General features: G+C 59.2%; 1 protein-coding gene across 7 annotated transcripts in view; it reads right to left on the bottom strand.

Moving 5' to 3' along the window:
* CTBP1 (C-terminal binding protein 1) overlaps positions 1–21,670 on the bottom strand; it is a 34,198-nt gene extending 12,528 nt beyond the window's left edge. For 2 of the 7 annotated variants that reach the window (XM_012783378.3, XM_012783381.3), the window contains exons 1-5: positions 21,441–21,670; positions 13,756–13,950; positions 10,957–11,111; positions 2,797–2,941; positions 664–870 (exon numbers count right to left, since the gene is read on the bottom strand). In XM_012783378.3, coding sequence (XP_012638832.1) covers positions 664–870; positions 2,797–2,941; positions 10,957–11,111; positions 13,756–13,762 — 514 coding nt within the window. In that variant the 5' untranslated portion in view covers positions 13,763–13,950; positions 21,441–21,670. Of the gene's footprint in view, positions 1–663; positions 871–2,796; positions 2,942–10,956; positions 11,112–13,755; positions 13,951–15,695; positions 15,810–19,718; positions 19,739–21,440 lie in introns of those variants that run through there. The other 5 variants (XM_012783376.3, XM_012783377.3, XM_012783380.3 and 2 more) reach the window with 4 other exon arrangements.
* Positions 21,671–22,555: the final 885 nt, after the last annotated feature.

The following is a 22,555-nucleotide window of genomic DNA, read 5'->3' as shown; positions in this document are numbered from 1 at the left end:
CGGCCTGGGGCCCAGCCCACATGGGGGACTGCATGTGTGGACCCAGAACAGTGCCCGGCCCGGGACAGGAGCCTGCACAGCAAGCAAGTGGCTGAATGAATGAACGAATCAGTGAGCGAGTGAGTGAAGGAGGATGAAGTGAACCAACTTCCACCTGGGGACAGGGCTCAGGGGCCAGCGGGGTGGCTGCGAGGGAGAGCCCAGCAGGGAACGGTGGGAGGAGGCCCCAGGGCCACCAGGGTGAGCTCGGGCAGGACCATACATATTTGGTGTCTGTGTCCGACAGTGACATCCACATCTGCCGTCCATGTGACACTCATGTTGGTCGAGACATCAGTGAGTGATGCCCATGTGTGATATTCATGTGACACGTGTGTTGAGACATCCGTGCATGGTGTCCATTTGTGACATCCATGTGTGCCCATGTGTGACGTTCATGCACTGAGCTATCTATGTGTGACATATGTGTGTGTAAGGAGCATGCCTGGTAGTTCCCTGGCCCCCACCCCACTGTCCATCCTCAGTCCTGTTCTGGGGGCTTGGGGACGACTCCTGCAGCCACAACCCACCAGGGCCTCATCTTCCTCTGAGCACGAGCTGAGGGGCAGCAACAGCGGGCACCGGGCTGAGCCACATGCGCTGAGGTGGGGCTGATCAACGCACCTAGTCCGATGATGCCCAAGGTCTCCCCACGGATCCTGGCAGCTCCGGAAGCCACTTCACGGATCTGCTCCACGCTCTGGACCCGTGTGCCTTCCCGCAGCGCCTGGTGCAGCCAGGTGGTCCTCCGGTACAGGTTCAGGATGTGGCACATGGTCGAGTCGGCCGTCTCCTCCACAGATGCGGCCGGCACGTTGCAGACAGCGATCCCTGTGGGCACAGGACACGCACGGTGGTCACCACATACTGGGCCCCGACCTCTGGGATGAGCACCCAGGGCCACCACGCTGGAGCTGATCTTTGGTGTGATCCTCCACCAGTGAGAAGCCAAAGGATGCATCCCACAGCCACCTCGGGAGGCCATAAAACAAACGTGTCACTCGGATTTGGTGGCAAAGCAGAGTGACTCAGCCCTGTATGCATCAGGGTTGAGCCCATGTCCACTCCTAGTACACTTCACAGTGCACACACATGGTGACCCCTCAGTGTGCAGACGGGGCTGGGGGACAGGCAGGGAGGCTGCCCTAACCAGCCCCCAAACACAGCTTTGGGAGCTGGGGACATGCAGGTGGCCAAGCAGAAGCTCACATGCCCCCCAATTCCTCCCGCCTGGACCTCCTGGTGCCCCACCCTCCTGAGGAGCCACTGTCTGCCTCTCCAGGATGTCCCAGGCCAGGTGGGGCCACCGTCATGCCCCAAGCAGAAGCTCCAGGACCTGGGCAAGTGACGCTGTCTTGCTCCTGCTCCATCCAAGCCACGGTGCTGCTTCTCCCGACAGCCGGGCCCAGCGTGTCCGTGTGGACCCCTCCCTGTCCCAGGGCCGACCCTTCCCCTTTCAGCCCCACCTCTCCCCTGAGCCCTGGCACCGCTCTGCCCTTGTCCTCACTTGCCCTGCCCCAGGGCCCCCTCACTGGTGAGGAGGTGCTGGGAGGCCAGGACGGGCCGTGCTGTCCTGTGGACTGTCCCATGTGCCAGGGTGGGGCCTGGCGTGGGGGTGGCACATACAGGGCTGCAGAGGATCCAGGAAGGGATCCCGCACGGCGCTCCAGGAACAACTCTCTCTGCCGTAAAACAGAAACGAGAGGGTCTGAAAGAGGCCAGCCGCGCAGCCCACGGAATCTGGGATCAAAACCGCCACCTGCGGTGGACTCGGTCACGGGACTTCAGACCCCTGCTGGCCAAGCCTTGAAGGGACGAGGCACCAGGCTGTCCTGGCTCAGAACAGGGCCCTGGCCTGTGGAGCCACATGGACACGGAGGTGGCATGTAGTAGGGGACCCCGCACAGAAAGCTCTAGGTCTGCTACCCAACACCGTGGCCCTCCCTGGGATGCTGCCTGCAGATCACAGCAGGGACCGGGCCAGCGCGAGGCTTCAGCGGTGCCAGCCAGCAGCAGGCAGGCAGCTGGTGCAGGCATGAAAGAACACCCAGAACAAAGGTGTGGCTTCCAACGCCACCTGCACTTCCCACAGAAACAAGATGGTCTGACTTGCAACACTTTAAACTGCATCCTAGCAAAAGAGAGCAAAGCCACACACTAGAGACGCATGTGCCAACCACGGGCCCTGGAAAAGCACGGCCCCACCCCAGCAGCCTGTTACCAGCTAAAAGAAACAGAAAAGAGGCTGAGTGCAACAGGGCGTCCCAGCAAACAGCAGGCTGTACTCAGCGTGGGACGGCTAAGCACTGCTTCGCTATGTTTCAGTGCGTGCACACGTGCTCGCATGAGGACTGTGTGTGTGCACTGCGTGTGCTGTGTACCTGCACGTGTGCATGTCTCAGGGTACCACACACTGCCTTCCCCACTGCCTTGAGAACAGAGACCCATAACCCCCTAACAGGGATGTGCTGGCAGCTCTGCCCCTCATCCTAGGGCCAAGCAAGGGGCCAGACAGATCGAGTGCTACCCAAAAGACCCGGGACCGGTGCTCTGGGCAAGGCTTTCTGGCAAAATCTGCTGCCACCTCACCCCTACCCCAGAGGGGAACTGCAAACTACTTTCAGCCAATCCGGCAGCCTGCAAAGGGATACTTGTCACAAAGCAGAACTTCAACAGATAAAGCAAAACATGACAGGGTCCCGCTGTGGAGACACAGCATGGACGCTGCAGGCAGAGAAAGCCCCAGAACCACCCTACCTAAGTCCCCAGCCGACTTGATGTCGATGTTGTCAAAACCACTGCCAATTCGGACAATTATTCGAAGGGCTTTGAACTTCTCCAGGTCCTCTCTGGTCAGCGTGATGGTGTGGTACATCAGGGCCCCCACGGCCTCATTCAGGACCTGGAGCAGGGAGAAAACACAGCGCTGAGCGTCACGGCCGGTCCGCAGCCCCCAAAGCCGTGCTGGCTCAGGCTGGGCTGCACCCACACTGGGAAACTAGCCTGTTGCCCTCAGGCTGTAGCACCCCAAGAACCAGTCCAGACCCTAGGGGTGGGCCGTGTGGATGCCTCTCCCAGGGCCGCCCCGAGGTTCTGGCAGTTTCCGTGCAGCCTCCACCACGGTGTGCGCTTGCAGGCCCTCACCGCTCAGCCACTGCCAGGCCCGAGCCAGTCTCTTTCAGCTTTGGCAGCTGGGCGCGCCCCACTCACATCTGCCCAGCCTCACCAAGAAAACTGTGGGTCCTCATCCCCAAAAGATGGGGACACAGGAGCAACCCAGCCACAAGGACACCCCAGCTAGGAGGACAAAGCCACAGAAGTACAAACATGGCCCCAAGACCCCCAACAGCCCTCTTAGAAACACTGCTCACAATGGCCCAGATGAGACATGAGGCCCAAGGCCCTGTGACACCAGAGGTCCCAGAGCACAGGGCACAGGCACACACAGCACAGCCCACGTGCACAACCCAGTTCTCGAGACCACTGCGTTTCTTGTTTCCAGTTTCTGTAGGAGACAGCCCCAGCGCTGCGCCAGCCTCCCCGCCACATCCCAGGCTGGTTGCCACATGGTTAGAGCTGCCTCTGCCCCCGCCGAGGGTCGGCAGCTCCTGGGGCGCCCATGTCCCAGAGGGGAGTGAGGAAACGGGCACAGGCTACCCACCAGACCTCAAGTGGCCTCACAGCTGGAGGAAGAGCCCCAAGGAGGGTGGCACACAGCTGTGCCCCATGCACACAGGCTCCGGAAGGGACACTCTACAGGGATGGTCCCCAAGTCCAGGCTGTGCCCATGTGTGCATATGGGAGTCCTGGGACCTGGACTTAAGTGGAGCAGCAGGCAGCCCACGGAGGAGCTGACAGCCCACCTGTCCCCTCTCGCCTACTGGACACAATCCATCCCTTTGAGCCTGGCACAGCCGCCCTTCTGTCCTCCCGGCTGCCAGGGGCCACACAGACCAGGGCATGCAGGGTCTAGGCAGCAAATCAGGGAGCCTGAGTCTGTGGCCACCAGCCAGCCATGACATTCTCCATAAGGAAGGGAAGGCTGGGTACTGCCACAGTCCACCCTGCACCGGAAGAGCTGAACTCTCAGCTTTGGGAGGCAGGGCATCCTCTGAGGGGACACACAGACGGGCAGGGAGCTCACATTGGTTCACAGATAGGGATGATAGCTGCCCTGGCCTCCTGGGAGGACTTCAGGCCATACAGCCCAACAAGACGTAAGGGGGCGAGGATGCCAACATCAGAGCAGCATCCAGAGCCCACGAGAGGGACAGGAGACTGACCAGCAGCATATGAGCACACGAGCAGGCAGCTGGTATATAGCCAGGCAGTGAGACTGACCAGCAGCATATGAGCACACGAGCAGACAGCTGGTATATAGCCAGGCAGTGAGACTGACCAGCAGCATATGAGCACACGAGCAGGCAGCTGGTATATAGCCAGGCAGTGAGACTGACCAGCAGCATATAAGCACACGAGCAGGCAACAGGCAGCTGGTATATAGCCAGGCAGTGAGACTGACCAGCAGCACATGAGCACACGAGCAGGCAGCTGGTATATAGCCAGGCAGTGAGACTGACCAGCAGCATATGAGCACATGAGCAGGCAGCTGGTATATAGCCAGGCAGTGAGACTGACCAGCAGCATATGAGCACACGAGCAGGCAGCAGGCAGCTGGTATATAGCCCCAGGCAGTGGGGCGAGGCTGGACCAGGCCATCCTGAGCTGTGTGGACTGGAGACAGGGTGACCACAATGTCAGGGAGGGGACACCCTGGCCACCTCAGCAGCAGGCGGGGCTGGGGCCAGTCACTTGTAGATGAAGGTCTGCTGGCGCCCACCATGGGCAGGTGGGGCTTTGCACACAAATGGGGAGAAATGGACAGCTGCTGGGGAGCCCAGAGTCGGGGAGAGACTTGGTAGCAGACGTGAGCTCCAGTGGGCCTCCCACTGAGGTATGTGTAGAGGCGTCCCGGCTGCAGACAGATGGACGGACAGACCTATGCTTCCTGGACTTGTGTGCAGGTAACAGCCTGCTTTTCATCCTGAGGATTTAACACTGGTCATCAACAGTCTTCAGAAACTGGATTCTTAAACCGTGGTCAGTCCAACACAGAGGGCCGACCGGGTCTATCTGAACATCCCTGCTGCTGAGGCCTGCAGGTTGTTTCCAATGATGGCACTTCTGCGATAGAAATCTTTTTTATTGATAAGTTCTTAGAAACTAGTGAGTCCGCTGGAGGTTCCCAGCAGCACTGACCAAGGGCCCATCGACTTCCAGCCAGCGCCAGGCACTCCAGAAGCCCAGTGCGAGCTGGGATCCATTACCACGGCTTTAATAACTTACCCATGTACATTTCTTGATAAATTTTTTTCATGTCCTTGTCCTTCTTTCTACTGAATGTATTTTAATAACATGGTACTGGATGAAGATGTTCTCAGAGCAGAAATTTGAACAGTACTCAGAGGCCCCAATACCATAGCCCTGCCACATACCAGGCTGGCCTGTGCTCAGCTGTAGGACAAAGGCCACTAGAGCCTGGGCTCTGCCACACTGACAGCTGTGCTGTCCAGAGGTCTGCAGGCCAGGGCACCTCAGCTGCTCCATCAGCCTCCAGGTCCATCCCCCTTGCAGGTCCCCTATGTTTCCCTTCATAGTTATAAAGTGGCTGCTCCAGCCCCGGATATTGCATCAACCTCCCAGGGAGTAAGTCTGTAGAACATAGGTGCAGCCAGGTGTGTCCCTTTAGGTCATGAACTAGTAGCCTCCCAGAAACCACCCTCTACCAGTTGTGTGGCCAGGCAGGTGGCCTGACCCCTCTGCTCAACTCTAGCACAGGGTAACACAGGTCCCAGCCTCGCAGAATGTTCACAGCAGGCCTGGAGAAGGCGGAGTGCCCAAGGAGGGTCAGCTGCCACTTGGCTGGAAACAAAACCCTGGGTGCTCCTGGTAGCAGCAATTTCTGAGTGAACTCACTGGCTACCCACCCCAAACCAAAGCTGGAGTTTGGCTGGTCAACAGTGCCCTGGCAGGCCGGGCCAGGGCCCTGCACACCCACCTCCTGCCCCGTGGAGAGCATGTGGCAGGTGCAGCTCCACAATCCCCCTCCTGCCTGTACTGCACGCCCCTGCACTGTCCTCATCTCGCCAGACACGTGCACAGGTGTGGCTTATTCTGTGAAACTGCTGCTCACACCATGTCACCCCGTCCACTGTTTGTTTCTCCATGACAGAGCGGAGCTGGGCTGAAGACTCTGCATGCTTTAAATTTTCACAGAAACCGTCAATGCACTATCAAAAGAAAACCTGGCAGTGGCAGTTTCTGCCCCTCACGAGAAATGCGCCTGCGCTGCACCATGGCGGGCATGGGCATTACCTGGCTCTGACCTCGTGTGACTTCTGCACCCGCAAGTACCAGGGAGGGGCATGCCTAATGGGGAGCACTGTTTCTACCCAAAACCGCCTCCCTCGCCTGTTCTCTGTTGGGATTTTTCTTTTTCCTATTTATTGGCAAGAGTATTTCAATATTTTAGATATTAACCTTTAGGCGTTACACAAATTGAAAATACGCAACCCCCATCTCTCACTTGTTTTTATTTTTTTAATATAGTCCTTTTTCTACGTCATTGTTTCTAATTGTCATTTAATCAGACTGACCTTTCCTTTCCAGTGCCACATTTTCCATATAACTTATTATATCTTCTGTTTTGTTAGGACCTCAAGGTAATAAACACATTCTCCTTCAAATCTCTCCTCACACCTCCAGAACTCGTGCAGACGGCCGCTGCAGCCTGAGGGGGCGGTCTCCCCACGGAGGTCCCAGTGCCCCACCAGGCGGGCTGTTTCTGGTCCTGTCCTGTCCACTGTGGCACTGACACTGCCTGACGGCTCCGCCTCGGGGCCTGGACACACCTGAGGCTCGGGTGGGCACAGCACAGCCCCGGGCAAGGGGCCACCTCGCAGTGGCGGGGTCTCTGTCCTCTCGGCTTGTGCCTCGGTACTGAGGTCAGAGCCACGGCAGCCGTCTCTGTGCCGGCCACCCCTCCGGGGACCGTCTGACACACCACCACTCCTACACCGCCAGTTTCGTGTTCTTTCTGGGTTCGTGCCATGCCACTGTCCACGTATCCGCAGCACCGCTACACGGCAGGGACCTTCCGGCAGCCTTCCCACCCCACCCTGGCCTGCAGGCGCTTCCAGCTCCGCCCAGGTCCATCCGCGCCTCAGCAGCCCCTCCCCAGAACGGCCCTGTGGCCCAGCTGCACCGCCCTGAGGTGGAAGCACCGTTTCTGGTCCCCAGGCCGTCCTTCCCAGCTGCTTGGCAGACGTGCAATCCCAGCTGAGCATGCTTTTCCCACAGAAGTTCTGAAACTGGCAGCGTGGGCCGGGCGGTCTGGTCTCCTGACCCTGAACAGCAGAGCATCTCGGTGCCCTCTGACTTCTTCCTAGGATTGTGGCAAGAGAGCTGAAATCCCCACTTTGCTCTGGAGTTTTTCCTCATCTTGTCGCATTAAGAACATCACCTTCTGCCCTACACCCAGATAACACCCGACATCCAACCAGCTGCGAGGGAAGTTTCTGCTCCCAGCAGCAGAAATTCCTGAGTAGTAGGGACCCATTTCCCTCCCACACCAGCTCCTGGAGACATCTCCACCGCCATCAGGGTCCCAGGCTCTTGCCTTGCTGGTCCCCATCCCCGCATAGTCTAGGGTAGCTGCCCAGGCTCCACCCATCACATTGGGTTTCCAGGCTGCAGTGAGAAGAAAGAGGGATCCGCACACAAAACTTCTGCTTACCTCTCCTTTGTGGGAACTTGGTTACTTGGCCACACATAGTGGCAAGAAAGCTTGGGAAACAAAGTCCCTACTGAGGACTACATGCTACGGAGACACGGGGACTTGAGGGCACAGCCAGCACAGGCGGACTCCGGCATGGAGCTCCCAGGGGGCCTTTCCATCTCAGTTTTCCCCATCGCTTCCAGCTCTTTCCTCTGAGATTCCTTGACTATCTCTAAACTTCCCATTACAATTAAATTTTCACTCATATTTTTCATTTCCAAGGGCTCTTTCTAGCTCTCTGATGATTCTTTTCCGCTGCACCTGCTCTGTACAAGGCGTTACTGTACGTCTCTCCACGATATAAATTAGCAGCTCTTTTTTTTTTTTGAGACAGAGTTTTACTCTGTCACCCTGAGTAGACTGCCATGGTGTCAGCCTAGCTCACAGCAACCTCAAACTCCTAGACTCAAGTGATCCTATTGTCTCAGCCTCCTGAGTAGCTGGGACTACAGGCATGCGCCACAATGCCTGGCTAATTTTTTTCTATATATGTATTTTTAGTCGTCCAACTAGTTTCTATTTATTTTTTTAGTAGAGATGGGGTCTTGTTCAGGCCGGTCTCGAACTCCTGAGCTCACACAATCCGCCCACCTCAGCCTCCCAGATTGCTAGGATTACAGGTGTGAGCCACTGCGCCCAGCCAGAATTAGCAGTTCTTAATGTTTCTTTTAGTCAAAGAATAAAACAGAGTGCCATCTGCCTATCAGGTAGGGACAGTCCACCGTCCCTCTGAGGCCCCACCCTTACCCTCATCCCCCAGCCAAGGTCTCTGTCCACTTATTTATTTGCATCTTACATGAACACAGAGTCCCACTCTGTCACTTTGGCTGGAGTGGGGTGGCGTCATCATAGCTCACTGCAGCCTCAAACTCCTGGCTCTAGCGACCCTCCCGCCTCAGCCTCCCGAGTAGCTGGGACTACAGGGCCGTGCCACCAGGCCGGCCTAAGGCAGTTTTGACACATTATGATTTTAAAAGAAAACATCTGTTTTGTCTTAGTTTTCAAATTTATTGGCAAAGCTTCAGTATTGCTTAATGATCTTGAAAATTTTCTATCTGTATGTCTTTTTCATTCCATATATTGTTTATAGTTTGAAATCGTTTAAGATTCACAAGAGGTTGCCAAAATAGCCCATAGGGCTCCTGCATGCTTGCTCCACTTCCTGTGAGGACCTCGTCCACAACCAGGCCACCGTTCAACCCAACGCCAGTGCCACATGAGGGCTCAGGTGTGCGCCTTGCTCGGTTTCTCCGTTTTTCCCTTGTGTGCATGTGCGTGTACCAGCCTCTGTAACTTACCACACAATGACCTGAGTAACCACCACAACAGCGGGACACGGAAGTGTCCGAAGGCCACACAGAAGCACTTCCCGTAACTCTTCCGAGCCGCCCCCCACCGCTTCCCGCAACCCACCCCGGCAACTGTTTCCCAACACTGTCACCTCCTTACTCGAGAATTAAAGGAATGAAACACTACCCAACTCTTCGAAATCAGTCTTTCTCACTGGCAGAATGCCACAGAGACCCACCCAACACGCTGCAAGTAGCAACAGTTTGTTCCTTTCCTTGCTGAGTAGGATTGCACAGCATCTGCTGTGAACCATCACGTGCAGGTTTGTGCAGAGCGCCACTTCCCTAGGGGCGTCGCCGCTGGGTCCTATTGTGAGTGCGCGTTTAACCCTGAAAGAAACCTCCAAAGCCCTTCCAGAGCGGCTGTCCCAGTGGAGGTGCCCTGCAGACTCACTGCATGTGTTCTTCCGTCAGTTTTGGGGGCCTTCTGCCATGATGTCACCACATTTCGCTTCCTGGCTCCTTCCCGCCCTTGTTCCCTGGGGTTTCCCTGAAAGCTGCCTGCTCCTCACCATGCCCTCCCATCCCTGTTCCCCTGCCCCTCTGTCCCCCTGCCATGTCTGGACTGCGACTCCTCCCACCCTCCTGGCTGCTGATGCCCAAAATGGCTGTGAAATCTTCCCCACGAGTCCTACTTCTGGCTTTGGCAATTTGTAATTTGTAATTACAGCTTGTAATTTTTCCTCCTCTAGATCTGCTACGTGACTTTGTAGAGTTACCAGCTTTCATCTCTTCAGCAGTCGTCCCGAGGCGGCAGCTGGAGCCCTTGGTAGCCGTGCCGGCCTGTCTGCTCCTGCGGGGCTTGCTCACGGCATCTTCTCTCCTTGCCGGCCCAGTTACCTGTGACTGCATGTGCCGCCACTGCATCTTCCTCTACAGAAGGTTGTCCCTGCGAGGCACCTGGGGCATAGCAGGGCGGGGTCACCCATGATCCAAGCTCAAAGTCTGATGCGGGTGCTAACAGGCTGCTGCAGCATGAGAGAGGGCGTGTCAGAGTCTGGCTCCCGACTCCAGAGTGTGTTCCCACGGGGCCTCATCCCCACCGGCCCATGCTGCTGCCGAAAGCAGAACATAGCCTGAGCTGCTTCTTCCAGAACAGCAAATAGCCCAGGCCCAAGGGGGCGTGGCCTGTTCATTCCCACAGGTTCTGGGCCTCCCCTGGTGGCAGCCTGTGACTGGTCCTGTTCTGTCAGCTCTTCAGGGCTTGTTAGATTTTCGAAGAACTTTGGCTTCTTCATCTGCCATCAGTGGAAAGGCTGTTCCCAAGTCCCTGGGCCATGACCACATGTAGTACAGACTGGCCTATTTTCCCTCATGGGGGAGCCCTGGAGTTCCCCGACCAGACGAGGGGTGTGAAAGCTGCCAAAGCTCCCCGGCGCGGCAATGCCGAGACTGCCGGGTGAAGAACGGTGCTGACCGGCACAGGAGGACGCAGAGCATTCTGGCCTCCAGCAACTTGGGCCAAATTCCCAAGGATGTCCATTCTGGGAAAACGCTGGTTATGAAAAAAATGAACCAAGAAGCTAGCACCAAGTCTGCTGCCTCCTCCTGACAAGGCTGGGCTGACTATGGCAGGGGCTGCTCCTGACCCAGCGGCGCTCAGACTTACCATGGCCAGAGGCCAGCGCCACATGCATGCTCCGCCACGGCCCACGGCCCAGCTCGCACTCTGCACCCCTCCTCATGCCCACGCAAAGGTCTGCCAGCCCAGGTGAAGGTGTGGGGTGTTACCTTCTCGTGGATCTCCTGCGTGGACTGCGCGTCACAGAAGGCCACGGTGGCAACATCCTTCAGGATGGGCATCTCCACTGTGCAGTCTCGGCCATCAAGCAGCGCCACCAGGGGCCGTGGGTGCAGGGGCCCATTCATGATCGGAGGTCGGACGCCTGCAAGACAGGAGCAGAAGGCTCAGCTCCTGTAGCACCGCAGCCCAGGCCATGCCCGCCAAGCCACTGCCCACTGCCCAAGGGGCTAAGGAGGGCCCTCCCCGAGAACCTTCTACTCTGAATGTCCAGTCATGTGGACTTTTGTAAAAAGTAAATTAAAAATTGGTGGGAAAAACAACCTGGCCTTTGCTACAACTCAGTGAGACCTGCGTGGACACAAACGAATGGTAACTGTCCCCCAGGGCAAGAGCTGGGGACCCTCAGAGACCTCGGGGCAGGTCTGGGAGGTGGAGAGCTGTGCTCCGCCCAGCTGCAAAGCCACCCTGTGGACACAGGAATGTGCAGATTACACGCAAAGGCTTAGGGGAACACCCCAGTGCAGCTGCTCAGGCCACCTGGCGGATCCCAAGTGTGCTTTTGCAAGAGCCCTGCCTGGCACCATTTCTGTTTGTAGATTTGAAAAGGCAAGAAACAGTGCAAAGGGAGAAAAGGGTTAAACCCTGTTAAAATACCCTCAGAACCCCTGACTCTCCCAGAGCAAGAGGTTGAGAATTATTAAAAACCAACTCTTTCCAACTGTGACACAACTAAACCTCACTTGAGGTCCAGATGGAGAAATAAGGGCTTCAAGGTGTGGCACAAGCCCCATCCGCCCTGTGCCAGGCAGATAGCACTGTGGCCACCGTCACCCCGTATCTCGGGCAGCTGGGCAGCACCAGAGCTGGGGCGGGGGCCCAGTCATCCACCCCTCAGTGCCTCACAGACTCGCTCCCAGACACCGAGCAGCCCTAGGAACAGCCAGCCGGTGGGAGAGGCAGTGGAGAGGACACAGGGCAAGGATCAAGAAGCAGAGTGTCGAGCAGGCTCTGCCACAGACCACGGCCGCAAGAGGCCCTGACAGCTGCCCCTGGTGGCCACACCGCACGCTCAGCTGGGTCTCGGGCCCTGGCCTGCCTGTGCGTGTGCAGAGTTTGGCTGGCGCCCGAGCTGTCAACACCTGGGGAGCAGGGAAGAGCCTCTCAGGATCTCGTCAGAGGAAAGCAACGCCCTGCAGGCAGCCTGGTGCAGCTGTGCACATGGCCGCCGTCCACATGCAGCAGCAGTCACACTGAGTGTGCTTCCAGGCCACGGTGGGCGCCTGCTGGAGATGGTGCACAGGTCGCCACTGACCACTCAAAGCTAGAATGCAGCTGGGTTTGGGTTTGAGGCTGCCAGGCCAAGGCTCCAGGCACAGTGGGGCCCATACCCCTGTGCTGGCCACCAAACACGCCCCCTCCCAAGGTCCACAAGCTCCAGCTTGTCCCAGGAGAAGATGCTGGCCATTCTACCCACTCATCTCCTCCAACAGTCAAGGTGCTGGGACCCACCCAGGCCAGCTGCTCTCCAGGTGTGGGATCTGCACAGTCGAAACAGGGAGGCGCTGGCAGCCCTGTGGTCTGCCTTTCCCTCCAGTCCTCTCTAGATGGGCGCCCACCGCGGTGCACTACCCACTATGGACACAGCCAGCTGTCTCCACCATGCCAGCCAGCAGGGACATGCACACGTGCAAACATGGCTTGGAAAGGAGTTATACTTCACACTGAATGCCAGGTGTTTAGCATGGAGTGAGTTTATTATTGGCATTTTTAAGTGAATCGATAAACACCTAATCTTATATTCCTCAGCCTTAGTTTCCGATGAGGCAAACGTGGACAGACATAACACATGTGCCCAGACCTCTCAGGTCCTCAGCAGAGTGTCTGAACCCGCACCCGGGCAAGGCAGCAGACACCTCACCGTGCACCTGGGGCTCAACCTGGTGGGAACCCAATGCTCGGCTTCACCCTGCAAACAACTCAGCTACGTCAGAACTGCCTGGGGAGGACGCCCAGGTGCTGGTGTGGCCAGGGCCCAGTGCCTCATTGGAAGGAAGGGGAGGGGCCCTACAGTCCAGGGGGAGAAGACGAGTGCACCAGGCCCCACCACATGGGGCCTACCCCCACCCACAGAGCTGCCCCAGACCACCAAGCCAGGGGTCTCCCAGACAACCTGCCCTTGAGCCCTTGGTGGGCTTGGAGAACATGCCCAGGGAGGAGGCCAGGCGTGACTAACCCGTGCTGGACTAAGTCTCTCAGCAGCAGCACCATAACCTAGGACTATATTCACTAACTCTGCACTTCCAAGGCCTGAGAACACAAAGGGGCAAAAGGAGCGAACTCAACCACAACCTGAGGTCCTGCCCTTCCTGTTCCCTGGCCGGGTGGCGGGTGGCTGGGATTTCCTCGTCTTCACCTGGGGCTCCACAGGCCCCGAGGCCCCACCCTTGGTCTACTACAGGCAAAACCTGGTCTCAGCACCCACTGCGCACCTCTCTGGGGACCCTTTCTGACAGAAGCCAACAGCAGATGCTGTGTGAAGGCCTAACCGAGGCTGCGCTCTGCTGCCTGCTGCTGGTGGCCCACCAGAAACACAGGGGAACTCGCCTTGGGGGACAACCCGTGTTCCTGCCCAGTGCACACAAGCTGTGGCGGCAGCTGGGCCTGGCACCCACACAGCCAGACCCCCCAACATTAAGGACAGCGAGGTCACATGTCCCCAGTGTTCCTCCTTCACACATTTGCAGAGACCGGCTTCAACCTACTCAGACTCCAGGACCCCTACCAACCTGACATTTCTTAATATGGGCTTGGTTTCCACGACCATGAATTCGACTTTTCAAAGCTTTTTATCTTCAGAATCCCCAGGCAGAACCGCGTCCTGTCTCGGAGCCTCATCCCACGTCTTTAATTGTCTCGAGCCAAAGCGCTCATGCTTCTGATCCACGGCAACCACTGAAGCCTGCGTCGGGTTCAAAGTCTTACTAAAAATCAAACACAAGAGACACATTAAAACACCATGGAGGGCCGACTAAAACTCTCAAGCTCCAGGAAACGCCACCAAAAAAGTGAACCGTTTTGCTGCGCTGCTACACCGAGGCTGCCGGCTGGAACCTACCTGGAATACAAGGGCTGCTGCCGGCCAAGGGCCCCTGGCTCCTGCCGAAGACGGGCAAGATGCCCACCCTGCATTAGTGGTTCCAAGCCTGAGGCTGGCCCCCAAGGTCACCCGGACATGGGAACAGCTCCTGGTGCTACAGCCACCCCCATGGCCTCTGGCCCCACCCAGGCCCCCCAGCATTCAAGAACCAGGAGCCGAAGGCATAGATTGTGCAGCTGCCTAGGCTGGGGCAAGGAAACTGCAGTGGTGGGTCTGCCTGCTGGTTCTGGAAGCTTCTATGCCATGTTGCCAATTCCTGGGGCTCTGGGACCAGGCAGGGACACTGGACTTCCAAGAAGGCTGCCTGGGGCAGGGCCTCGGGATGCCAGCTCCCAGTGTTCCACCCACACTGCCCGCCTGGGCCCTGCACTGTGCCACCTACCATCCCTGCACGCAGTGTCCCAGCAACCGTCAATAGATCCTCCCAAAAACAATGCTCAGCACAGGGAGCTGAGGGCATGGGCCATGACACCCAGATACACACAGGGCAAGGAGCACCTGGGGGCCTTCCTGCCCGGCAGACAGCCAAGAGCTGTCAGGGATGCAGCTGGGAGGTTGGGGATAGAAGTGAGCACCAATTACCCGGCCCTCGGGAGAGTTCCTGAGCTGCCCAAGTGCCTGCTCCCCAACCCTGGCACGAGGGCTCCATACAGGGGCTGACTCTAATGCAAGAGGAAGGGCTCCTGCCCCCAGGCCAGGTCACATGACCTGTGCTGAGGCCTCCTGCACTGCTAGGCTGCATGCCCAACACCCATATCCTGCACGAAATAGAAACTAAAAGGACAAGAGAAAACTGCATGAGTATACGCGCCCACCCCCCAGAGCTAGCCCTGCCAGAAGACACAGCACCTCACCATCCACACTTGTTCAGACTCATCAATATGTTTTACTTTAGCCCGGTACTGGTCAATGTTCACCAATACTCATCAAAACAGCTCATGGTAGCCCGGTACTAGTCGGAGTTCATCAATACTAGTCAATACTCATCAATACAGCTCACTCTAGCCCAGAACTAGTCAGTACTTGTCAATACTCATAAATACTGCTCAATGCTCATCACAACTGGCCAATACTCGCCAGACTAGCAGCTCTGAGAGGAAAGTCCAGGCGGAAAAGCCCACCCAGCCGCCCAGAGCTCCTCAGGCAAACCTGCAGGAGGAGGGAGGGCTGAGGACTCCGTGGCAGGCATGCCCCGAGCCACGCAGAGCTCCCCGGGCTGTGGGGCTGCACCCTGCACTGCAGGACCCAGAGCTACTGGCTCCCCTAACACCACCAGAGGTTCAGGGTAGACAGAGGCCCCAATCCTGGAAACACCCTGGGGCAGGCGTGGCCTCCTCCACGCCGGGACAGCTCTCTCCGCCACCTGCCCATCCTTGGGCCACAGCTCACCCACGAGGCAGCCCCATGTCAGGCAAGGCCTCCCCTGCTGATGGCTGTTGCCCAGTCCTGCAGCCCCAACTTGGCACAGGGCCCAGAGGCCCTGGGGCACCTTGCCTCACACCTGGGAACTGGCCTCCCCCGGGCCTTCCCAGGGGTCAAGGACTCCGTACCTGCTGAGGACGGACTCACCTGTACCTGCCCCCGCTGAGGTGAAGGCATGGGGCTCCTGGAAGGGGCCCACCTGCCCCGGCCCTCATCAGAACCGCACAGCTGCACACACCTTCCAGCCTAGCGTCGCGGTGTCTGAAGAAAACACAACATGGGAAATCTGGCTGTTTCCCGCTCGCAGACACTGGTACCGGCTCTGACTTCGTAAGAACACAAACCAGGAAGAAACGGGGGGATGAGTGCAGCTATGTGTCGACTCTGTACCCTCTTCGTGATTTTTATGTAAATATGAAACTGTTTGAAAATAAAAATTTATTTTAAAGACAAGGCAAGAGACAGCAGCCCCCCAGGTTCCCTGGTGACAGCAGGTCCCAGGAGGCTGCCACAGAGCACCAGCCAGATGACCCTAGGGCCTCCTGGCACTGTGCTGAGTGCCCCACGTCACCAGCTGGCTGGCTCCTCCCTCCTGTGGGCCATGCCTGCCCACTCAGCCCTGAGCCATGCGTGTGCTGGGTGTGGGTCCTTCCCACTAGGTAGTTACTCCTGGGAGGGACCAGGAGGTGCACCTGTCACTCCCTTGGACAACCTCAGCAGGACCACGATCCTGCTCTGGGCTGTCGTCCGTCACCCCAGGCTGCGCCAGCCCCGACCAGCTAGGACCCCAGCATCCCGGCCACTCAAACCTGCCAAACTTGGCTGTCCCAGACTCACCACGAGCAGCCCCTCTCCTCCCCAGCTTTGGTAACGGGCCCCACCCCTCCTGCTCAGGCTCAGACTCAGCAGCCACTGATGATGGTCTGTCCCCCTCATCCCTCCAGCCTCCCTGGTCCTGAGAGCTCCCTTGCCCCCACCACGGCCTCAACCTCTCCCTGTCCTCACAGAAGACAAAGTACATCATACCTCTGCTTAAGACTCTCCAAATGCGCCCCCAATCCTGAGAAAGAAACCAAGCTCAGCATAGCTCCTCCCTCTGCCTACAGCCAGACCCTCCGGCAGGACAGGCTTCCCACAGGACTGTGCGGCCAGCTCCTTGGGCCACCTGCCACCCCCTCCTTAATGCCACTGCCCAGAAGGGCTCCCCTCCAACTGGAAGGGCCTTGCCCTGTCCCATCCCCTTCTAGGTATTACTCTGAGCTAGAAAGCTGGCATTGGCCTGGGTAGCCTTCTCTGCGCACAAAGCTGCCCTGCCAGCTAGCCCCACCGAAACAGCACCTGGGTGTTCATGAGCGTCTGCTTTGGCTGCCCAGGCATGGAGGCACGAGGACTAGGACCTGGCTGTGCTGCCCAGGGCAGGAGCTGACCCAGAACCCTTCCGGGCCGAGATGGAGCCACCTGCTGCCTGGAGGGAACCAAGCTTCTGCCGGGAACAGGCCAGAGAAGGCGAGGGAGCCCAAGGACAACATGGAGCCCCTGGGCAGAGAGCACAGGGCCATGGAAACCCCCACCAGGATGGACACCACCAACGTCACCCTGACACAGACACAGTACTTATAGGGACAGCATCCATGAGAAACAGGGAGGCACTCCACTCCTCGGGGCCTGCTGGCGCTTGCACTGCAGATCAGGGAAGACACGGAACAAAAACTGTGCTAAAAGGCACGATTTGCCACCAAGACTAATCTCCAGGCATGTCCTGGATTCACATGTCCCCAGGCATCTATGTGCATGTATACACAGGTACCCTGTGGACTTTCGGACACCGCAAAACTCCCGCAGGAAATGAGAACTTTATCCTCACTGAAAGACTGGCACGTTATTTAGGACCATCTTACTCTCCCTGCCCTTCCAAATGTGACACCCTAAAGAGGCCACAAGACGTAGAAGTCACACAACGTAGATGTCTCACACTGAAGAACAGGCCTCCATGTCCCAGATGGGCAGTGTGAGCCACGCCGGGCCTGGGGAGGCAAGGGCCACCCTAGGGAGGGTGCGGAAAGTGTCCGCTGCTGTCCCAGCCTCCCCAGCCAGCCAGTGCTCACCCTGCTTCGCTGCCCACGAGGGCTGGCAGTGGTCTGGGGCTGACCAGGGGCGCTATGGGACCACCCAGAGAGGTGACTCGGGTTAACATTCAGCTGACGATGGACACCCGAGAGATTTCTGGCTTCGTGGGAGAAACACCAAGTTTCGCGGAGGCAGAGACCGTGCACATGTGCGGTCACCGGTGTGGCGGCACCTCAGGGATCGCTCTGCGGGGCAGCGGCGCGCCAGCTGTTGCGCAGACACGGAGCACTCGGGCTCAACACGTCCACCCCACAGCTGCGGACGTCCGGTGATGGTCAGAGGACCCCAAGAGAGGTGCCAGCAAGCTTTCCCTCAAGTGACATGGTTAGGTCATGTGGCACAAATGGCTCAGGTGGCAAAATGGCTGCCTCCTCCACATCCTGGACACCCTGGGCTTTGAGCCAGGCCTCAGCTTGTCAGCACCAACAGACACGTCCTCCCTCCTACCACTAGCAGAGTAAAAACTGCAAATCTTTCTAGAAGGAGTCACCACAGGGTGATAAAACCTCACAGTGCACATGCCTTGACTTAGGCAGTCCACGGGGATATCAGATCACGGGCGGCACGCAGATCTACCCACGGGCGGGCCTCGGTGACACGCAGCGGCACAGCTGAAACTTCCCAGCACCACTGTCCCAAGCTGCCAACAACTAAGTCCCGGCTACCCAGGCGCTGGCCACATGAGGTTCAAAGGGCAAGTGACAGTCGACAGAGGGAAACCTAAAAAACTGCTGGGCTGGTTCGAGCTGACTGGAATCGCGCCACGGGACCCTGAGGGAGTCACTGGCCCTCTCTGAGCATGGGGCCTTCCTCCTGCAGAGGTGGTCACTTCTGCCACAGTGCTCCTCCAGTACACATGTATTGAGCACGTATCAAGTGACAGTTTGCCAGACAATCAGCATCCAGACAGCAGTGCCCCAGCGGCAGGCAGAGGCACACAGGCCTGCACCTCCGGTCACTCCTGAGCCAGGCCCAGGCCCACAGGCTAGGGCTTGACTCGGGAACCTCGCCAGGACCTCAGCAGAGGCAGGACCAGCCCCCCCCCCAGCCAGGACTCCCCACCACTGTAGTGTCCTCAGGTTGACATGTCCCGAAGGGACATCCCCAGCCATGGACCCGTCTCACGGAATTCCAGGGAACCCACGAGAGGCCCTAGTTAAGGCCGAACAGGATGAAACTGAGGCTGGGCAGTGGGAAGAACGTAAGAGCGCTTGAGTGGTCAGCGGGGGTGCCCATGGGAGGCCAGATGCAGCCCAAGTGCTTACAGACAAGTGCTTATGTCTTTATAGACGACACCCAAATTAAAGCACATGCCCTAAGACAGGCGGTAAAACCACAGAAAGAGAAGAGGCACCTGCAGCTCTGGCGGAACAGACAAGGCTGTGCCCAGAGTGAGACACGGTGGCAGGTGGGGTCCCAGCTGGAACCCACCTCCCTAACAGCCCCCAGGTCGGCAGAGCAACACTGACAAACTTCTGGACGAAGGGCAGCTCCGAGACTGCAGCTGTCCTCAGTAACTACAGTAAACACTCGGCTCCTGAGCACAGTGCCGCCCCCCCGTGCCCACTGCATGGCCCAGCGCAGCCCTGAGCACCACACATGCTCATGGCTTTGACGTGCACATCACCACGGTTACCCCGTGTTGCAGATGGGGACACAGAGAGGGTCCACCCCGGCCAGGGCACAGCCAGAATCTGACCGCGGGGCACCCACACCTGCACTATTGCCCACCGTAGTCACTCCTCCAGGAGGTCAGTGAGGACACCACTCCCATGGGAGCTGGCCTGCACGCAGCTCATGGGCCCCCAGATGCCAACATGGGGCGGGGAGGGGGGTTCCTTCTCTGCACTCTCTGTATACAGAACACGTGCTCTGACGTGTTTTTACACACGGTGAACGGGGAACCCAGGGGACATGGGGGAGTGCACAGACATAGGAGCCCTGGAGGAGGAAAGGCTTGGGCTGGAGGAAGCAGACCACCCTGTGCCCCCAGCCCGCCCACCGTCCTGGCTCTGGGCCCCACTTACAACCTGACTCACTCACCACATTCCTGTTCAGAGCTGGAAAGAAGCCTGACTTCCTTCCCTCTTTACTAGCTAGAACGTCATTTTGTCCTGAGTGATCACGAGGAAACCATCACCGCGAGAAGGGGTCTGGGCCCTGGCCAGGTTGCCGGCTTCTTCCGTTTCCACACACAGCACAGGCTCTAAGGCAGCCCTCTGCAGCATGCCCAGAGGCAGAGGGCTAGGCTGGGCACTTGGCCAGAGAACCTGCAACCCTGCCCACTCAGGTGCAGTGGTGGCCTCCTCCCTCTCACAGGCCTTTGGGAGCCAGGAGCCTCTGGCCCTGACTTCCCAGCTAGGATGGCCACAGCCTCCAGGAGGGTGGGACGGCTAGGAAGAGGAAAAAGCCAGAGGAGCCCCTCACCCATCCAGGCGCCCCACCCCGCCCCTCCCATGCCACACCCTGGAACCGCCCCTCCCAGGAGGAAGGCCCTAGCTGACATGGCAGGCTCTGCAAAATGGCCACCGGCAGACAGAGTGGCCTGCTAAGGTGCTTCCAGGGCCAGGGCCATGACTAATGCCTAACCCCAAGTCAGCAGCCCAGGGGCACCCCAACCAAGCCTAGTCCCTTCCTGGCGCTCAGCCCTCAGGCTCAGGCCCCCCAGTGCTGCATTTCCTGCCAGCGAGAGCACACAGCAAACGGAGAAAGGTGCCCTCGTGACAAGCAGAACTGAATCCAAACTCCCCCGAATTATCAAGGTGGGAACTAGCGGCCCAGAGCCGATGCGGGTGCAGAGACCACGTGAATGGCTACCTACGTCAGGCCCCCAGCTGAGGGCTGTCAGGGGAAGGGCTGCCCTCCCCATCAGCTGGACCATTAAGATTCTACATATTTTTTAAAATGGATAAACAACTCATATGGTGATCTGAGCCCTGCTTCCAAAACTAAGCACAAAAACAGCCATGACGGATGGGCAGCTGAGCGCCTGCTCTTCAGGGACAACCCCCCAGTGTGAGGGCCACAACCTTCCCTCCCTGGCCACCACACAACCAGCTGCTGAGAAGACAGGTCTCTCTTTCTTATAAAGCAAGTCGCTTAGAGTTAATTCTGTGCAGTGAGCTAGGAAGCAGGTGAAACACACAGCAGCAAGCATGTGCCACCCTCCTGGGACCATAACCGGGAGGAACCTAGCATAAGGCCCGTAAGTCAAACTGGCCACCCAGGCTGGTCTGGCTCCGGCAGGTGGACTGGACAGGGCTGGAGCCAGAGGCCAGGTCTCGGGGCCATGGCCAGAGATTGGGGTCCAGTAGGGCGGGGGCCAGGTGGGGCTGAGGCCTAATAGGACCAGGGTGCCTGGGGCAGTCCCGGGGTCCGGTGGCGCCGGGGATCCGATTGGGCTAGGGGATTTGATTGGAGTGGGGCCGGGGTCTGGTGTGATGAGAGTCCGATGGGGCTAGGGTATGGCTGGGTGGAGCCGGAGGTCCACAAGGGCCGACCCCAGACCCGCGGGCCCCTTTGTGTCACCTGCGCGGGCCACGGGCGGGGCGGGCGGAACATTGGCGCACGCGCACTGGCACGTCGCAGCTCGCGCATGCGCAAGACCCCCACCCCGCCCGCGGCGACGCGCGGCCGCCGGCGCGCACGCGCACTCGCACACAAAGGCGGCGGCCCGCGGGCGCGCGCTCGGCCCGCCTCTGCCCCCGCCCGCCCGCGCCCCCGCCCCGCCCCCGCCGGGCCGGAAATGCGCGCGCGCGGCCTTACCGAGAGGCAGGCCCTTGTTGAGCAAGTGCGAGCTGCCCATTGAAAGACGCGGGCGGCCGCAGGCCCCGACGAGTCCGGCGCGCTCCGCCGCCGCGAGCCCGGCGCGTGGGGCGGCCTCGGCGCCGTCCGCTGCTCCGCCCGCCCGCCTGCGCCCGGCCGCCGCCGTGCCGAGCCGCCGCCGCGCCGCTGAGCCGCGCTCCGACCGACCGCGCGGGCGGGGACACGCGGCGGCGCGCGGCGGCGGGCGGGGCTTGCGCCGATTAGTCTCCTGTTTCCAGGCGGGAGCGCCGTGCTGGACGCACGCGGGCGGTTGAGGACGGCGGAGGGCGCCCCGCCCGGCCCGCCGCGCCCCTGCGCCTCCGCCCCAACGCTCCCCCCGCCGCGTCCCACGACCCCGGCCACTGCGTCTCGTGCCTCTCTGTCCCCGCCCCACCGCGACCCCTGCCGCCGCGCCCAGCGCTGTTGCCCCACCGCGCCCCGCCATGCCCACCAACCCCGCGCCCTTGTGCCCCAACGCGCCCCCTGTGCCCTGCCTATGCCTGCGCCCCTTTCGACCCCTCGCCGCGCCTACCTACTGGAGCCCCGAGTCCCCTGCATCCCGGGGGGCTCCCGGCCGCCTGGGCGCGGCTGCTAGGGGTCAGGTCCCTGGCGGGCGCAGGGCACAACAGGTGCAGGCGGTGGTCTGCGGGTTCCGGGACCCCCGGGAGGAGCTGCGTCTTGAATGACCGCAGGCACCGAGAGGACAGAGCAGGGGCGTCCATGGGCGGGTGGGCCTCGGCAGGTAGGAGGCTGGCATGGCCGGAGGGGGCCCAGGCCGGAGGGGGCCCAGCCCGGAAGGTCCTGGGCGCACCTGGGCAGAGATCCAACCTGGCGCTAAGGGCGAGATGACCGGGCGATGGAGGAGTTCCTGAGCCCAACCCCGGGTCCCTGGAGTGGGAAAGCTGACCTTTGCCCTGGGATTCTCAGGCTGGGAAGAGGTCAAAATAGTTGCCCTCTTCGCTTAAAAACAGCCAAAGGTAGTAGAGGATTCTCAAGTCCATCTTGTCATCTGTACGTTTTTAAAAATCAAGTCACTGAGAAGGGTGGGCAGATTCAATAAAAGATGACAGGTATCA

This window comes from Microcebus murinus, chromosome 16 (assembly GCF_040939455.1).
Source record: "Microcebus murinus isolate Inina chromosome 16, M.murinus_Inina_mat1.0, whole genome shotgun sequence".
NCBI lineage: Eukaryota > Metazoa > Chordata > Mammalia > Primates > Cheirogaleidae > Microcebus > Microcebus murinus.
Note: the sequence above shows the minus strand (reverse complement) of the source record. Positions and strands in the feature narration are given on the sequence as shown.